The 18559-nt window shown below is 44.5% G+C and overlaps 3 protein-coding genes across 4 annotated transcripts in view; all 3 read left to right on the top strand.

The window, feature by feature from the left end:
* Positions 1–530: 530 nt before the first annotated feature.
* Positions 531–2782, top strand: c4h11orf98 (chromosome 4 C11orf98 homolog). Its single transcript, XM_015043345.1, has 4 exons — positions 531–638; positions 1199–1323; positions 1426–1523; positions 2439–2782. Exons 1-4 carry the CDS (start codon positions 600–602, stop codon positions 2552–2554), a joined length of 378 nt encoding a protein of 125 aa, XP_014898831.1. The 5' UTR covers positions 531–599; the 3' UTR covers positions 2555–2782.
* A 984-nt stretch (positions 2783–3766) lies between these two features.
* Positions 3767–12973, top strand: mansc1 (MANSC domain containing 1). The gene is made up of 4 exons (XM_015043342.1): positions 3767–4427; positions 6839–7126; positions 9116–9256; positions 9952–12973. Exons 2-4 carry the CDS (start codon positions 6895–6897, stop codon positions 10818–10820), a joined length of 1242 nt encoding a protein of 413 aa, XP_014898828.1. The 5' UTR covers positions 3767–4427; positions 6839–6894; the 3' UTR covers positions 10821–12973.
* An 865-nt stretch (positions 12974–13838) lies between these two features.
* Positions 13839–18559, top strand: part of lrp6 (low density lipoprotein receptor-related protein 6) — a 26522-nt gene continuing 21801 nt past the window's right edge. Inside the window, exons 1-5 of one of the 2 annotated variants that reach the window (XM_015043341.1) lie at positions 13840–14173; positions 16067–16463; positions 16621–16818; positions 16889–17085; positions 17209–17343. In XM_015043341.1, the coding sequence (XP_014898827.1) occupies positions 14119–14173; positions 16067–16463; positions 16621–16818; positions 16889–17085; positions 17209–17343 (982 nt within the window). In that variant the 5' untranslated portion in view covers positions 13840–14118. Of the gene's footprint in view, positions 14174–16066; positions 16464–16620; positions 16819–16888; positions 17344–18559 lie in introns of both variants that reach the window. The other variant, XM_015043340.1, reaches the window with a different exon arrangement.

The raw sequence follows: 18559 nt of genomic DNA, 5'->3' as shown, positions 1-18559 counted from the left end.
AAATGTCAGCTTCTAACTATATATATATATATATATATATATATATATATATATATATATATATATATATATATATATATATATATATATATATACTGATCAAAAAAATAAAGGGAACACTCAAATAACACATCCCAGATCGGAATGAATGAAATATTCTCATTGAATGCTTTGTTCTGTACAAAGTTGAATGTGCTGACAACAAAATCACACAAAAATCATCAATGGAAATCTAATTTATTAACCAATTAACTTCTCACCCGCGGAGGGTGAGAAGTTAATTTTATTGAAAGGATGCTCTATAAATATAAACAGTATTCAATTTAAGCTAAAACTTATCTTATAAAATTAGAAGACGGTGAGTATTTGACTAAACTGTTTAACCTATAAATACTTTCGGACTGTGTAGTTTAAAGGGAGATTCTGCTGCTTTTCTTATGTGCTGTCTGAACAGAGAGAGGTTCTGGTTCTGCATGAGACGGGTTGAGCTTAAAGACTAATCTAGAGTTTGGCCACATGGGGGCGGTGTCGCGCTGTCTGGCGATGAAACAGCAGAAGAAGAAGGGCGGTTCCGTTCCTCGTGGGAGAAGAGGAGCAGCATGGCGCCTCCAGGAGGGAAAATAAACAGACCCAAGACGGTAAGAAGCCGGAGCAAACGGTTCTGACGGGTTCTGGTTCAGGATCTGGGTCAGCCGAACTGAAAGCTGCCAGTCAGAGGTCCAGAAGGTTCCGGTTCCGATCCACTTGCTGAACCAACGGAAGCTGACAGAACATTAAAGCCACCGGCCAGATGTTTCTGGAAAGTCCGTCAGAATCCTTCAAGATCCATTTGGTCAGAACCGGATGTGAGGTTTATTTATCAGCTAAAGGTTCAGTTATTGATTAAAGGAATATCTGCCCTCCTGTAAACCCCCTGTCCACTTGGTTGTGATGACGTCACAAGGGGCAGATGATCTGTTCCGTCAGTTTTCTTCATTTTCTTCACACGTTTACGGTTATTTTTAAAAAGGTTAACTCTTTTCCTCCAATATGAAAATATGGAACAGATTTTAGATCAGTTACTATGACAACATAATCCTGGTCAGTACTCCTGTTCTGACACAGATGTTCTACAACAGCGCCTCCTCCTGGATGGTCATCTCTGCTCTATACTCCCCCTGAAGCCTCCTAACCTTTGACCTGTCCTGGTTTCCTTCAGGAGCTCGGGAAGAAGCTCTTCAAGCGGCGCCGGGTTCTGGGCCGGCAGAAGAAGAAGCAGAACCAGATCATCGGAGCCGTAGTAGACCAAGACCTCATCACCGTCCATCACCTGAAGAAGAGACGGTCAGTGCTGCAGATGGACAGAACTCACCTGTCCATCTCTCACCTGTCCATCTCTCACCTGTTCATCTCTCACCTGTCCTTCGTGTCCTGCGTGTCCCTCAGGTCCAGCCCCAGAGCCAACATCACGCTCTCTGGGAAGAAGAGGCGGAAGCTCCTGAAGCAGCTGCAGCACCTGCAGACGGAGAAGTCGTCCATGGAAGGTAGAACCTGTGACTCACCTGAAGGTCCAAACGACGCGCCGCCTCATTGATCCACTACAGAACTATTTAATATTGTTTATTTTTCTGTCAGGCAAATGCTTGAGACACACGCAGACGTCTTCCTTACGAACTGTGAACTGAGCCAGTTGAGGCTACCGCTAACTAGTTGCTAATGCTAGCTAGTTAGCTAATAAAGGTGCAGAAAAATAGTTTATATAGACAATAGCATTTACTAGTCCTAGGAGTTCTGAATTAATTCAAAAGCCTCAAAAATATGTTAGATTTTTTTAGTAAAATTATGTTTTTGAATAATACTTAGATTTTTTTTTATCATTTAATAAAAACAGATGGCTAAGCTAACCTAATAGTGATAGTTTGTTACATAATTTTATGCACAGACCTATTTTGGTTTAAATAAGAACTGATGGAATTTGGAACCTTGTAGATTTTTCTTTATAAATGTTTTATTAATTTTTCTCTCGTCAGTCACAAAAAATTTTTAACTTTTGAACAGAAAAATTTGTTTCTGAATTCAAAGTAATTTCTGAATGAATTTCTAGGTGCTGGAGATTAGCATCGCTACCAGCTAGCTTACTTGCGTTCTTGTGGTTTTAGTGCATATTCACCTCCAGTTAGCTGGACAATGAAGCTAGCTACTAGCTACGTCACATTGAGGTGCCATCATTTCCTCAATAGCTTTCAGTGCGTTTAAATATCATATACGTATAAATGTGAGATTTTCTTTTGTACATTTCTATGGTGATAAAAGTCTTAAATTTAATTCTTAACTATTTTAAAAAGATCTTAGATTTGAGTTGATGAAACCTGCTTCTGGTTCTGACCCGACTGGCTGCCAGCAGGAGAACTCAAGTCTGACTGTCCATCTAACTTCAGTCTGAAATATTTCGTCCTCAGTGGAACCAGAACCACAGAAGAAGATCTCCTCTTCATCATCATCAGCTGCTCCAAAGAAGAGGAAGAAGACGGGGCTTGGTTGCCATGGAGACGTGGAGATGGAGGATGTGGAGTGAGCCGAGGTCCGATTCGTCAGGAAGGTTCTGCATGAACTCAGAACCACCTGGTGTGGATCAGAACCAACGATCAGAACCTTCTCTGAGCTTCATTCTGGTCCGGTTTATTGGAACCGAAGCTGCAGATTCATTTCTGTTTCTGAGGGCAGAACCTGTTCAGAACCCGGTCAGGACCCAATGGACATTTTTACTGATTCTCTGTTGTAATAAAAAGGTCCAGATGTTCCATCTCTGGTCTCAGTTTGTGATTGGACAGGAGAACCGGCCGTAAATCTGGTCATTTGGACCTGAAACCCCTGCAGGGGTTAAAGGTCAAAAGTCTGAGCTGTTTGGGTTTCAGGTTCTGGCGGAACAGAGTCAGAATCCGGTCTTCATTTATACCGAAGACCGGTATAAATGAATCAGATGTCTCAGTCCATCATGTCTGAAGACGAAAAAAAGTCATAAATGTTTTTCCGTACGATGTCTGACCATCATGAAGAGATAAACATTTTCATAAATAAGAAGTGAATAAAGTTTGATTTACTATTTTTGGGTTATTTAGCCTAAGAGAAAAAATGTGGATTCGTATTTTCACCATGTTGTTTATTTCTAAATGTTTTAATTTTAAACAGTTTATTTATTTAGCAGTTAGCCACCAATTCTGTTTGGCAAGTGAATAGAAATCCACTTGCTGATAACAGGAAGTGGACTATGAAAATAAAAGCTGGGTTTTCCAAACTTCTTTAAAAACTCATGTTTCATTTCTTTTCCTCTTGAACATTTCAGCTTAAAACAGTGTGACCGTTTAAAGACAGTGACTTCATTAGCATCGAAGGATTCTGAATCAACTCCAGCTTTTATTTTGGTAATCCACTTCTGCTCATCAGCATGTTCCATTAATATTTATTTTGGAGCTAAGGCTTGTTAACTAAATATTTAGACTGTAAATATTTAGTTGGTAAGTTAGGGGCTTTAACAGTGACAACCAGCAGTGATGTTCAGCTAGCTTCCAGCTAACAAAACTTTCCTGGATTAAATCGCTGTTATTGTTGACATGAATGGGGACAGTATTTAATGTTCATAATATTAAACACTAGAACATTTACAGCCTTGGATAGTTTGTAATTCTTGTCCCCAGATGCTCTGCAGGGGCCCAGATCAGATTCTGCTTCAGGCCCCATAGGATCTGGGACCGGCCCTGTACGCAATGTTTCCGCGGTTTAGAGGGTGTTTAATGCTCTAACGGCCTTCCATACAGCAGATACTGGTTTCTACATGGAGACCATCTTCTCTTTCAGATGTTTCCTCCATCAGATCTTTAATTATTGATCAGCTCGTCTGATTAATAAACTGGTTTAAGTTCCGTCCTCTGCAGCTGAGGACCATAAAGCGTCTTTATAGTAATAATTTATGTGAGTGTTTGTTATTTTCGGGCTGCTTTCGGGGCTTGTTTTGCTCAGACTAGGGGTGCAGGCTTTTCCCTCCCCCTTCCAGAGGACAAAGACTAAAATGGGTCAGACTGAGGAGAGCAGCAGCGGATCCTGCGCACCAGCATCCGGAGGCAGAGAGCAGCTCCTGGCCGCCTTCCAGGCTCTCTGAGCGGGCACCTGCTGCTGCTTTCCTCCGCTGGTTCCTCCCGCTGAGCCCTTTATCCCCGCTCAGCTCACCGGCGTTTTCCTCATTCCTGCTCCGCTTTTCTTTGGTTCCCGACATGTCGTCCTGGGATGGCTGACGCCGCTAACTGGGAATGAACTGGTGCTGGTTCTGGTGAACTGGACCCGCTGGATTCCTCCAGCCTGCAGTGAAACACCGACTCATCCGCCCCCACACTGACCGCCGGAGGACGATGGAGGCCGGGCTGAGCTGAACGGAGTCCCCGCTGACCGCTCAGGTACACCGCCGCTTTGTGTTGCTTATCGGCAGCAGTGTAACCAGTATAACCAGTATAACCAGTACGTACCAGTTAACGCGCCGTGATCGGTTTTTTTTTTTTTTTTAAAAAGGTTGTTGTATATTTCCACAATCCGGAAACATCCAGTTTTTCTGAGCATAAACAGCAGAAATCCAGAACCCATTCACTCACACTGAACTGGTTTCACACCGGTTACCAGTAAAACCAGTTCAGCCACCGTGTGACCCATAAGGTCTGAGTCTGGAACTACTAGAGATCCTGGGTTTTTATTTCCAAAGTCCAGATTGACTCGGTTCAGTTCATAGCCACTATGGGACCCATATGAGCTAAAGAATGGGCCCCACCATACCCACAGCCTCCTTATTGGGCCCATTACTATGTAAGTTTGAAAAGCCATCAGTAAAGGGGTCAAGCCTCGTAAAAACACACAGAACCAGTTTGGGACCCATATTTAAGTTCTATGTGGGTACCATACGGTGGCCTAGAAATCAATCGGACCACTTAGGAAACAATAACGCTGGTTTGGGTCCAATCAGGTTTTTTTCTGTTTCATGTTTCCAGCTGTTATATTTATATTTTCTTAGAACCAAGCTGATTCCTCCTGAAATGGGCCCCATGTGAGACCGGCCGGCTTCCATATTGACCCCATAGAGCATTTGATGAAACCCACCAAGGGGCAGTAAGCGGGCCTCCTCTGGAAAAGACTAACCTAACATATTTGGGTCCCATCTTAACTTTGTGTGGTACAATATAAAAATGGGCCCCATGAGGGAATTCCATGTGGACCATAAAGGGGCCTGCAGGTCAACACACATCTGAGCTGAGTATTACTACGGGTATTGTTAATATGTTAATTATTCATTTATAAATGTTGCCGTTTCAAACCGAATATTTAATTAACTAGCTTAGTTTAATATCAAGTTATCGAGCTAAATATTTAGTTTGGCGCCAAATAGCTAAAATGCTAATTCACTTATTGATCCGTTGGTTAACGTCTGTATTACCTTAAAACGGCTCATCCTTTGTTTTAAGCGTTAATGTTCATTAAGCGATTTAAATCCAGACGTTTTGGAAGACCCAGCTTTTATTTTGGTAGTCTATTTCTGGTTGTCGGCAAGTGATTTTTTTATTATTATAATTTATTTATTTATTTTTTTAGCAGATTAGCTAAAGATTTAACTCCAAGCTAAATATAACTAAATATTGAGCTTCAAACTAAATAGTTAACCAGTTGGTTAACTATTTTATGTAGTTTCAAACTCTAACATAACATTTATAAATTAATAGTAAAATCGTGAAAGTGTGATTATGACGGGCTAAAGGCTAACCCAAACGTGGAGCCAACATGCCTAGGTGGGCCCCATGTGGGGGAAAGGAGGGCAGGCCATATGGGCCCCACATGGGTTTGCCCATGTAGGGCCACAGCCCACATGGGCCCTACATGGACAAATACATTGGTGCCATCGTGGAACCCGCGGACAAACCCATATGGGACCCATATGGCCTGCCCTCCTTTTCCCCACATGGGGCCCACCTAGGCATGCTGGCAGGGAGGCCTCACGGAACTGGATCAGAACCAGAACACCGGGTATCGGTTCTGTTCGCAGTGTTCAAACATCATTCTGAGGAAAATTTACAGAGTTTCAGAAGCGACCAGAACCAGAACCTCTACTGCTGATGGTTCTGGGTATCAGTTAGTTTGTGTAGAGCCTTTGAGAATACAGAACCAGAACCGTCTGATGAAGTCAGAGCTGATAAAGCCCAGAGTGTGATCGGATCAGAACCGGTTAATCTTAGAAACCAACAGGTTCTGGATGGGCTGGTTCTGCTGATGTCAACTGGACTATGGAGGTCCAGATGTTATCAGCTGCTGAGAAGTTCTGAAAGAGGAACTGTGTTGCTAACGGGTCAAAGTTCTGCTGACCGGACTTTGGACCCACACAACTCCTGAGGTTCTAAAGAGGCGGTGAGTTCTGGTTCTGGTTCTGCTGGGTTTTTCTGTCTGTTTCTGTCCAGTCCTGTTAGGTTCTGTTTTGGTCTCTGTGTTCTGGCTGATCCAGAACACGACTCGTCTTTTTGCAGCAGAATTCTGCCTTGGCCCGGTTCTGATCCGTTCTTCCTGTCAGGTGTGTTTCTGTGGTTCTCAGCCTCGTTTGTTTCCTGACCTCGATGAAGGAATCTAAAAATGGATCCTCCTCCTTCAGGAGCAGATCCATTTTTAGATTTCTATTTTCCTCCTTTGTCCGGGTCCAATTTAGCTCTTTGTGGCGCCGAGCAGAGGAGGGGACAGATCTGGGACGCCGAGGAAGGAGCTGCAGCTGCTGGGGGATGTTTTCTGTCGGTTCCAGAACCTCCAGAGGAACTCACTGCGTTCTGTTCTTCCTCTCCAGAACCTCCACTGGATCCGTTTTGAGACCTTTGTGATCCCAGCCGACACGCCACAGCCATGACTCCCCCGTCCGACCTCCGACCTTTGCCGGGGCTGCTCTTTGTGATGCTGCTGATGTCACTTCCTGCTGCAGCTCTGGAACCAGAGACGTGTTTCTCCCGGCAGCATCAGGGCGCCGCCATCAACGTCAGGGTGGCGCTGAGCCGGGACGCGGCGGCCATGATGGCCCGGATAGTCCGGTCAGAGCGAGACTGCGTCCTGGCCTGCTGCTCTGAAGAGGTCCGAACAGGTGAGACCCGATCAGAACCGCTGGTTATTAGCTCTGCTTCGTCAGTGTTTTCATGCTGGAAGTGGACCAAAGCCGAGCCATTCGGTCCAGTCCGCTGATCCGGACTGGTTCTGGTCAGAAATCTGTCCCATTTAAAGGGGCGGTAATCTCTGTTTTCAGCCATTTTATGGTTTAATCAGTAACTGGTTACCTTCAGCTGTTAGAAAATTCTGTATATACATGAAATATGAGTTCAAAGAAATTTTATTTCCTGATTTAACCTCTTGAAATTGGGCCTCTGTGTCTTTAAGAAGCTCCTGCTCTTAATGAAGCTCCGCCTCCAGGAAGACATTCCAAAATGGCTCCTCTATTAACCCTTTATCATTTTTACCTGTGTTGCTCTGAGCAGCAACTCCTATAATGAGCTCAGCAGATGTTTGCTAATTGCTGCTGGCTAGTCTGAAGGAGCAGAGTGGGGGAGGAGCTAAGCCTTGAAGGCAGGGCTAGGTCCAATCAAACGTTTCGGGCAGCTGAATGGTTCCCATGGAGACTAAAGGATTTGCATTAAAGAATCAAAGCAACACTGCATGTTTGTTTCTGATGAAGGAAAAACATTGAAAACATGAAAAGTTGATTTTACATGACACTGTCCCTTTAAGGCACCTGTTCAGAGCAGAGATGGTGACTAGAGCTTCTGACTTGGACTGTAAGGTTTTATCAGAACCAGGGCTGCTGCTAAAGATTGTTTTAGTAATCAATTATTCTGATAATTAAAAGGATTTTTAAAAATTGTCAATCTGCAGATTTTTCATTTAACCATTTGACCATAAACTGAATCTAAACAGAATTTAACTCGGATCGTTCTCACTGCGAAGCTAGCTGCATGAAAAGTTCAACAACCAGAACCAGAAAGTGTTCTGGTACCATGGCCCGGCTGAGCCTGGTGGACCAGCAGCGTATCAGGTTGACTGTGTTTACTATAAGCTAAAGCAGGAGTCCTCAAACGTTTTCCTGTGAGGGCCCCATAACTTTTCCCTTCTCTGCTGGGGGTCGAGTCAGTTTGTAACAGAAAAAGTGACGATTGCAGGAGCCTAAATGTAAAAATGTATTGTTTTCCAGAAAGCACAATCAAATAACCCTCTCTGGGTTCTTCACAGAAACAATCCAGGAAGGATTATAGTCCGTATTTTCCGAACTATAAGCCACAACCCAAAGTTTGTTGTAAAGACCAGTAAACACACATATAAGCCGCAGATTTCTCTGCTGCTCCAGGTTTTCCACAGCGATGCAGCAACAGCAGAGGACAGCCAACATCTGAGTCATAACAGGTCGATTGAATATCACATTTATTATGGTTGAAAAATAAAAGTTGCCAAGTTTAGATTTAACTGAACTGATTACGGTAGTTTCTGAACAGAAACTGTAACAGTAAAGTGCTGATCCTTCATGTTGCTACTAGCATGAGCTAAATGAAAATGGGCACCTTCTTCTTCTTCTTCAGATTTCAACAGCAGCTTGCATCCATTATTGTTGCACTACTGCCATATACTGGATCCTAATATCTATACCTCAAATTCTCATAATGATCCCAGTATTATTTAAAAAAAAAAAAATTTCCCCTCAATGCTGTTTAACTGATCAACAACATTCTCAAATTTCAACTCCCTATTAAAACCTAATTCCGTTTTAATGAGCACTTTCTTCTTTTATTTCCAATTTTGACTTCCAATGATTCACTTCCTGCTAAAGAGCCCCCTGGTGGTTGAAGAAAAATCCACATATAAGCGGCTTATAGTCCGGAAAATACGGTATATGAAAAAAATCTAAATGCTCTCTGGTATTGTTCAGGGGGCCGGACCAAATGTGGAGGTGGGCCGGATCTGGCCCGCGGGCCATAGTTTGGGGACCACTGAGCTAGCTAGCTAGCTCCAGTAAGTGTTCAATGTGTAACACTTACTGCCATCTAGTGGTCAGTAAACTGAAGTGCCACCTGTGCTCTGTGTTCTGAAGGCGCTCGGTGCAACATGGCCGTGTTCAAAGCCAACAAACAAGCCGGCGAACACAACTGCCTGCTGTTCCACTGTCCCACCGAGTTGGACTGTCCTCTGATGAAAGCCGCCGAGGGCAGCAACACCTACGACATCTACAAAGGTCTGCTGCTTTTCTGTTTCACCCGTATGGAAGCCCATCTGTGCCATGAAAGAAAACATAAAAGCCCAACAGAAAGTCAGATTCACCAACTTTAAAGCCTTCATTATGAGAATAAAAATAATAATTTTCAGAATAATTCTCATAATTTTGACTTTCAGAGTCATAATTTTGAGAAAGTCATGCTGATTTTCTGAGGCTTGCTCCTGAAACTATGACTTTAAATTTCAAAATTTACTTTAAAGTGTGAAATTATGACTTTATATGTAAAAATTTGGTTGTATTTTTAATTATAAACTCAAAATGATGACTTTTAAATTCAAATTTTTGAATTTAATTCTCAGAATTGTACTTCTTTTTTTATTATTATAACTGTCCCAAAATTTTAACTTTAAAACTCAGAATTATGACTTTAACATTCAAAATTATAACTTATTTTCAAGATTGTTGTTGGTCTTTTTTTTTTTCAAAATTGAAGACTTTTTACCTCAAAATTGTGATTTTAAAACTCAAAATTGACTTCACTTTTTAAATTATGACTCTTTATGTCAGAATTATGGCTTGCTTTTGGACTTTTTTTCTTCTTTCATGGCAGTTATGGACTTCCATAGACAGGTCAGCAAAGATAATTCTACATCTCTGCTACCCTCTTGTGGCCAAAATGTCATAACACTTAAACTTTCCTCTGTCCTGCTCAGGTTTAAGTCATCCACCCACACTGAGACCTGTTCCCATGACAACCACTCTCCAGACTACCAGCACCTCCACCTCTACCACATCAGCACCAACTACACCAACCACCACCCAGCCCACCAGCACAACCAGCACACCAACCACCGTCCAGGCACTGCACTCCACCCCACAACCTTCCCCACCTATCATCATCATTGCCACAGAGCCTGCAGGTAGTCCACCCACCAACACCACTACAACCACCACCACCACCATAGGACCCTCTTCCACCTTCACCACTAGAAAACCCAACAAAACCAGCAAGAAGCAAAACAAAACCACCAAGAAAGCAAAATCTCATCCAGCCCTCACCACCACTACCACCACTACCCAAACAGCTCCCAGCTCCATGACATCACTTCCTGCTGAAACAGGAAGGAAGGAGGTGGAAGATAAACATACCAGTGTTCCAGAAACTACAACTTCAGCTACAACCACCACTGTGGCTCCGGCCACCAGTACAACCACTACAACTCCAACGACTACAGTCACCTTCCCCATCACCACCACCACCCTTCCTCCCACCACCATCTCCACCACCGAGCCAACCACCACAGTGACAGCTCAACCGCCAAGTCTGATCTTCATTCCCAAAGACCCGGTCCAGTCAGAGCCCGACCTCCAACCAGGCCACCCCACCCTGAACTCCAGCTCCAGCCGGGGGAAAGCGGTGGCAGCCCAGGGGGCGCTGAAGGGCAGCGTGGTGGCCTTCATGGTGCTGGCGCTGGCCGTGCTGACGCTGGCGCTGGCGGTGGGCGGCCGGAAGGCCATGGAGTCCTTCGACCGGCGCCATTACACCAGACTGGAGCTCAACGACCTGCACTATGAGATTTAACAAGAGAATCCAACATTTCTGCTTTATTTAAGGTTATTTAAGTATTAACTACACAACTCTGAACGTCTGCTCACGCTTTGTTTACGAAGTCAGAGAATCCTGCTCTCTGATTGGTCAGACTCGGCTGTTGAAGCTCATGACTCTCCATTGGCCACAGAGATAGTCCCCCGCCCCTTGGCATGGACGGAGAAACTCTGTTCTGTCATTTTTAAGGATTTTACAGATGAAATTTACAGATAAGTTAAATCAAATCTGGTTTAATTTGGTTTTTAAACTGGATCATTGATCTGATCTCCGATCAGTTCATTGATCTGGGCTGTGCAGTTCTAATAACCACCACTAGATGTCATCCTTTCTTCTGTTAATTCAGTTACTATCACTTAGGATTATTAGTGTTAACCTGGAAATATTTACATTTCTGAATAATGTACCTTAAATTATTAATATGTTTAAAAATTTATATTAAAATATTTGTTCATTTCTGGTAAGGAACCAAAACTGTGAAAAGTTTTCCAAACATCAAGGCGGTGAAGATCTCTCTACCTTCATTTCAGTCATTTAAAGAAATCTTAAGCTAACCAAGATTAATTAATTTATTGCTGATAAATATACTGCTAAAACCAGTTCCGCCTCCAGAGGGAATGCTCTGGTGTGAACGGTCAGCTTTATGAAGCTGCCACATGCACAGTGGCCACCAGAGGGCATCATCGTGACAAAAAATGGTGAGACGTTAAAAGACCATAAAACCTCCCGTCTCCTGTCAAAATGGGACTGATGTAACAACTCTAAGCTATTTAATATTTTTGATCAACTCCAGATATGAACCTTGACTTCCTTCATGTGTGTTTGAAACTCTTATTTTGAAGTAAGAAGGGAAATAGTTCCTTAGTTGGCCTGTTGATTGATGGACACGACTCGGTGAAGAAACCTCCAACACTAAACCACCTGGAGGATTAGCAATCATTTTTAAAAGAATACTGATTAACAAGTTATCTGCTAACAGATTTAAATTAACTGCTACCAAAGTTACAGTCGCCTGCTAACAGCGTTGCAGTTAGCTTCCATTAGTGATAATGTTAGCTGCTAACACCTCAACGAAGTCCTGAAACTGTAACTAGAATCTTGAATTTTCCAGTTAATTTGTTGTTTTTTATTCTTACTTTAATAAAACTGTTGTGAGTTTGGTGATTGTAATGCAGCAAGTTGGTAATCTGGGATCACTAGTTATGCACTTTGACCATCCAAGCTAGTCACAAAACAAACGGGGCGTTCAGTGATGTTCGGTCTGTTAAAAGACCATAAACCGGGTCAGGGAGGTTTCCTCTGGATCTGCTGACCTTCCCTCTCTGTCCTGAATGTCCGACGCTCCAGCACTCTGCATGCTTATGCCCTCTGGTGGCCATTCTAGCCATAGCATGAAAAACCATGAGACGGGAGGAGATGATTAACTGCATATTGGAGCTGGAAATCATCTAAAACTGGTAGGAGATCAGTGAACCCAGCTGGGAACTGAACCCACAACCCAGATGTTGCTGTGAGGCAGCAGAGCAGCTGGAAGCTCCAGGTTCTTCCAAACCCTCCTCCTGATTCCTCTGGGTTCCTCCAGGTTCCTCCAGGTTCCCTAAAGACCCGACAGCAATACCGCCCTCCCCCCAGCGCCTCTCAGGAAGCCTCTGAAGCGGAGACTCCAGATGCAGATCAGAACTCGCTGTGCACGCTCCTGCATGTCCTCTGGGCCTGTGGTGACCTTTGAACCCGCAGGTTCACTGTAGATGTCACATTCACTGTGTGTTTTTGTATTTCCACCAGAATTCCCGCCGTGGATCCAATCCTTTATAAACTGATGCACTACTGTGTTGTGTGTTTTTGATAATCAGCTGCTGTACATATTCCTGGTTGGTTTTCATAGCTCAGAGGAAAATGGCCGCCACTATTTTCTTATAATAAACACATTTTACTGGGTGTGTGTTTTAGACAGGCTGCTGCTGCGGCACCTCTCCAGCAGGGGGCGGCAGCGGGCTGGTCACGTTTCCGTTTTACTCTAATTACTGACATGGATGGTGATGTTTGGTGCCGTTTTGTCAAGTGATGCTTTCACATAACTTTAAATTTAATGTTTTGTTGTAAAGATTAAAAAAAATGTGATTTTTGAATTTTTATCTCGTGTTTTCTCTACGAACTAAATCATCGGAGGGTCCAAATGTTCGACGACGTTCAGGATCATTAGGTAGAAGAAAAAGAAAAGAGTATATTTCTATGGAGCTAAAAATGGACCATAAGGTTCAAAAGAAAATTTTTAGATTAATCTCAGAAATTTTCTCGAAAATAATTTAAAATGTTTTTTTTTTTTCCAGAATTATTATTATTTTAGCTTAATCTCTGAGATTTTTTTTTAATTTTTTTATGTGAAATGTACTTTTGTTTCTATTTACAATGGCCCTAATGTAATTGGAAATACACAGAAAGGTAAGATAACAATAAAGCGGAGCTAAATAACTGAGACGGACGGGTTCTGGATGGGTTCTGGAGGTGAGAGTCCAGTTCCAACATGGCCGCTCAGTGAAGTCAGAGCAGAAAAACATCTGGATTGGTTTGTAAATCCTTGACAGACGGAGAGCTGGAGCTTCGCTACATCTGGAGGAAAAGGGAGGAAATTGAAGCGGAGGCGCGGCCCTGCAGTGAAGCATGGAGGTGGCAGCATCATGCTGTGGGTCGATTTACAGAACAGACAAAAACATCTCTGAACCAACACCTGGAGACCTGTCTCTCCCTCCTTCAGGTTCGTGGTTAGGCCCCCCGCTCTTCCCCCTCCCCCACCTGTTGTGGCCCCCAGCTCTCGGCTCCAGGTGTTTTCAAAAGCGCCTCGGCCCCCAGCGGCTTCTCCTGCTCTTTTTCAGAGCCAGTTGGGGAGATAAAGTAGTCCCTTCTGGTGGTTCGGACCGGATGCGCAGGTCTCTGCGGTTGCGGGCGGTTTGCGGTGTTTTTGTTGCGGCAGTGCGCAGTCCGTGTGCGGCAGAACAACAATAGAAAGCGGAGGAGGAGGAGCACCAGCGGCACCAGCGGCTTCTGGCAGCGGAGCGACACCGACGATCCTGCGGGACGATATGAGACTTTGGATCGGACTCTTAAGCGAACAGAAGCGTGTGATGGAAGCTGGAAGGATCCGAGTCTGATCGGAACCGAACCGAACCGGAGCGGAGCGTGTTTTTGTTGAGAGGAAGCGGCCGCAGCCATGATGGGAATGCTGGGAATCCTGCGCTGAGGATCCACGGCGGCTGGGCCCAGGATCGGGAGAAAGATGGGAATGTGTGTTCGGATCCTGCTGCTGTTGGGTTCCTGCTGGCTTGTCTCAGGTGAGGTTCTGGTTCTGGAGGTTCTGGCTGTTTGGACCGAGGGTGGCGGGGTTCCTGCTGGATTCGGGTTTTGTGTTTAGAATTCCAGGGCCTGCTAACATTAGCTTCTAGCTAACATCCAGTTTGTTCTGGAAAAGGCTTTTTCCTGGGTATTCTGCTCATAAGTCCAGTTGTAGGTTCCGGTTCTGGGCGGGATGTGGGGTCTGGTTTGGGTTCTGGTTGGATTCGGGAGTTTGGGTTGATTATTTGGAGCAGAGAGGGAATGTGGGAAACAACAACAGGAGCTATTGAAGCTAGTTAGCATCAAAGCTAACAGGTTAGAGCTGCTAACCAACTAAGTAACTAGCTAGCTGCCTTTCAGCTGGTTAACCAGGGTAGGTTCTGGTTCTGATCCAAATATTATTACAGAGAAAAATCAGTTTTCCTGCAGAGCAACGAAACATTCCTGCAGAAACACTCAGACTGGATGCTTCCCTGGAAAACCCTCCAGGTATGGAGATTCATCCATAACCTGCAGATTGATGGGAAACCTGGAGGAAAACAGGAAAACCTGGAGGAAAACAGGAAAACCTGGAGGAAAACAGGAAAGTCTCAGCTGGGAATCATCAGCTCCATTAGCTTTAATGCACAGCAGAATCACAGAATAACAGGAAGTCCAGGAAAAATTCCCTGGAAAACCTCAGAAACAGAAATGCTTGAGTCTGGATTTAAAGGAGCAGACAGCTTTCCAGGTAGCTGAGGAGTTCTGGTTCTGGTTCACTGCAGCCTCTCAGCATGACAGAACCTCCACTGTGCTTCAGTGATGCTAGAAGGAAACCTGTTGCCTCCAGGTTCTGCCATGTTGGGAATTTTGGGCTTTTTCCACATTTTCCTCATTAAATCACCAGAACCGGTGGTTGTTATGTATCTCCCAAGGTTGTGAGCTGCTCTTTTTAGACTCCAACACTAAGCTGAAATATTATCTTATTTTATTGAATAACTTTATTGGTGCTGAAATCTCCTCCTGGTACCAAAGATCCAGTTTTCCTTCTGAGCAGGAACTGGAGCGGCAGCGTTAAGCTGCCTGATAACAGATAAACTATTCCCACTTTGTTTTATTTATTGTTTTTGGTTGCTTTTTTTATTTTTTTGGGAAATAAAGGTTGACATCTATCATACTGTTTTTCTTTTATTGTGATAAATTTCCTACTATAATAAGAATTTGAACCTTTTATTGTCTCAGTAAATTCAGGTGAAAGATAAAAAACAGAACCGTCTGTATTGTCAGGATTATTTTACTACTTTTTATGATGTGTGTTTAAATAGATTATTGATCAGTTAGAAAATAGTCTTGACTAAATGCAGTTATTGTGAGCAGTTTAAATTAAACCGGAGTCCAAAGGAAACAGAAATATGTTTGTGTTTTCAGTTATAAATTGTTCTTATTGCCACTTTTATCATTATAGCAGTAAAACACATTATATTAATACTTTTTTAAACAAAATTAAACCTTAGGAGAACTTGATTTATTATACTTTTATCAATACATTTCTTTAAAATTAGGAATGCACTGATATTAATATTAGTACTGCTGTTTTCCCGATAACCAGTATTTTCCGATATTATGCATATTTCACTTCCGCTTCAACACTTTTGGGGAAAAAATGACCAGAAGCAAAAAGCAAGAGAAAAATAAATATCTGTTGTTCATATCGGCTCAGTTTGATTTATCGGACCGATACCGATGACGGCACCGATATCTCACGCATCTCAACTTAAAATGGGCTCCAAACGCTGTTTTGATTTATCTCAGTAATTATTCATTCTTCATTAGTTCTGAAACCGGGTTCGGGTTCTGGTTTGGTTCCGTTTCCACTTCCTGTCTTTCTGCTAACACTTCCTGTGTGTCACCAGGCGAGCCGCTGCTGCTGTACGCCAACCGGCGGGACCTGCGCCTGGTGGACGCGGCTCGCGACAAGGCCAATGCCACGGTGGTGGTGGGCGGCCTGGAGGACGCCGCCGCCGTGGATTACGTCTACGCCCAGGGCCTCATCTACTGGAGCGACGTCAGCGAGGAGGCCATCAAACGGACCTCCTTCAACCGGACCGGCGCCGGCGCCCCCCAGACCGTGGTGCCGGGCCTGGTCGCGCCGGACGGCCTGGCCTGCGACTGGCTGGGCCTCAAGCTGTACTGGACCGACTCGGACACCAACCGGATCGAGGTGGCCGAGCTGGACGGGTCGCTGAGGAAGGTTCTGTTCTGGCAGGAGCTGGACCAGCCCAGAGCCATCGCCCTGGACCCGGAGCGAGGGTGAGTCCAGACGGTTCTGCTGCTGCTAAACGGCCTGAAAGTATCCGGAGTAGAGTCGGATCAGAACCACGTTTCTGTTCATTAGATGTGAAGGAAACGGACCCGGTGGTTCTGGTTCTGGGTTGTCCCCATGGTCTCAGCTGTGTGTCGTCCTCAGGTTCATGTACTGGACAGACTGGGGCGATGTCCCAAAGATCGAGCGGGCCGGGATGGACGGGACCAACCGGTCCCTGCTGGTGGACCAGGACATCCACTGGCCCAACGGGCTGACGGTCGACTACGGCCAGCAGAAGCTGTACTGGGCCGACGCCAAGCACAACTTCATCCACCGCTGCAACCTGGACGGCTCCTCCAGGTACCAGCTGCCAGGTCTGAGGCGGTTCTGCCGGGCCCGGACCCAGTCTGATGTGTGTGCTGTGTTGCAGAGAGGTGGTGGTTAAAGGGGAGCTGCCTCACCCCTTCGCCCTCACCCTGTATGAGGACACTCTGTTCTGGACCGACTGGAACACGCACTCCATCCACTCCTGCAGGAAGCAGACGGGCCGGGAGCAGCGCGTCGTCCACTCCCACATCTTCTCCCCGATGGACCTGCACGTCTTCAGCCCCAAGAGGCAGCCCGTCTGTGAGTCTCAGCCGCCGGCAGGGTCTCGTATCGACTGTCTCTGTTGCATATCTGGACCCGTCCAGACCTGCTACACTCTCCTCCCGGCCGGTTCTGACCCATTTCCATGTCACTGTGTTGCAGCGCGGAGCAGCCCCTGCTCCCATGGCAACGCGGGATGCTCCCACCTCTGCCTGCTGTCCCCAACCCGGCCCTTCTACCGCTGTGCCTGTCCCACCGGAGTCCAGCTGCTGGAGGACGGACAGACCTGCAGAGACGGTGAGGACGGCCACCATCATCATCACCACCATCATCATCATCAATCAAATTTTATTTGTATAGCAAATTTCAGCAGCAAGGCATTTCAAGGTGCTTTACATAATTAATGAAAAAATAAGAACAGCATGACATTGAATAAACGGTAAGAAAGAGAAAGAGATTTTGAAAAAAAAAGAAAAAGATTAACAAAGATTTAAAAAAAAAAAAAAGATAAAAACATACTTTTGTTACGATATTTAAGCGCCTGGCGTCGCCTGGCGTCGCCGGACTCCGCCGTCCGTTTAACACGGGTATTATCCAGGTATTATCCAGGCCCCGTCGCCTGACTGGACGAAATTTATAGATTTTTAGTCAAAACGCCATTTGACAAGGATTCTTAAACCTCAGAGTTTTAGTTAAAACGCCATTTAAAAGAAATTAATAAATAGATAAAAAGTAAAGATAAAAACATTAAAAACATCAAAGACATCAAACCCCACTCTAACCCTAATTTAGCCATAAGCAACTCTAAACAGGTGGGTTTTAAGTTGAGATTTAAAGGCACTCAGTGTTTCAGCTGTTTTACAGTTTTCTGGAAGTTTTTTCCAAATGTGTGGTGCATAGAAACTGAATGCTGCTTCTCCTCGTTTGGTTCTGGTTCTGGATGCAGAGCAGAACCAGAAGATCTGAGGGGTCTAGACGGTTGGTACAGCAATAACAGATCTTTAATGTATTGTGGTGCTAAACCGTTCAGTGATTTATAAACTAACAGTATTTTAAAGTCTATCCTCAGCTACAGGGAGCCAGTGAAGGGACTTTAAAACTGGTGTTATGTCTCCATCTTCCTGGTTTTAGTGAGAACAGCAGCAGCAGCATCTGGATCAGCTGCAGCTGTTTGATTTATTAGTCAGACCGGTTTCCATGGTTTCAGCTCATTGTTGTTGTTGCTACGTCTGTTTGGTTTCCATAGTTTCAGCTCGTTGCTGCATCACTTTGGTTTCCATGGTTTCAGCTCATTGTTGCTGTTGCTACGTCTCTTTGGTTTCCATGGTGTCAGCTTGTTGTTGTTGCTATGTCTGTTTGGTTTCCATGGTTTCAGCTCATTGTTGTTGTTGCTACGTCTCTTTGGTTTCCATGGTGTCAGCTTGTTGTTGTTGCTATGTCTGTTTGGTTTCCATGGTTTCAGCTCATTGTTGTTGTTGCTACGTCTCTTTGGTTTCCATGGTTTCAGCTCATT

The sequence above is a fragment of the Poecilia latipinna genome, unplaced genomic scaffold (genome assembly GCF_001443285.1).
Source record: "Poecilia latipinna isolate Pla-1442-1.1 unplaced genomic scaffold, P_latipinna-1.0 Scaffold628, whole genome shotgun sequence".
Taxonomy (NCBI): domain Eukaryota; kingdom Metazoa; phylum Chordata; class Actinopteri; order Cyprinodontiformes; family Poeciliidae; genus Poecilia; species Poecilia latipinna.
Note: the sequence above shows the minus strand (reverse complement) of the source record. Positions and strands in the feature narration are given on the sequence as shown.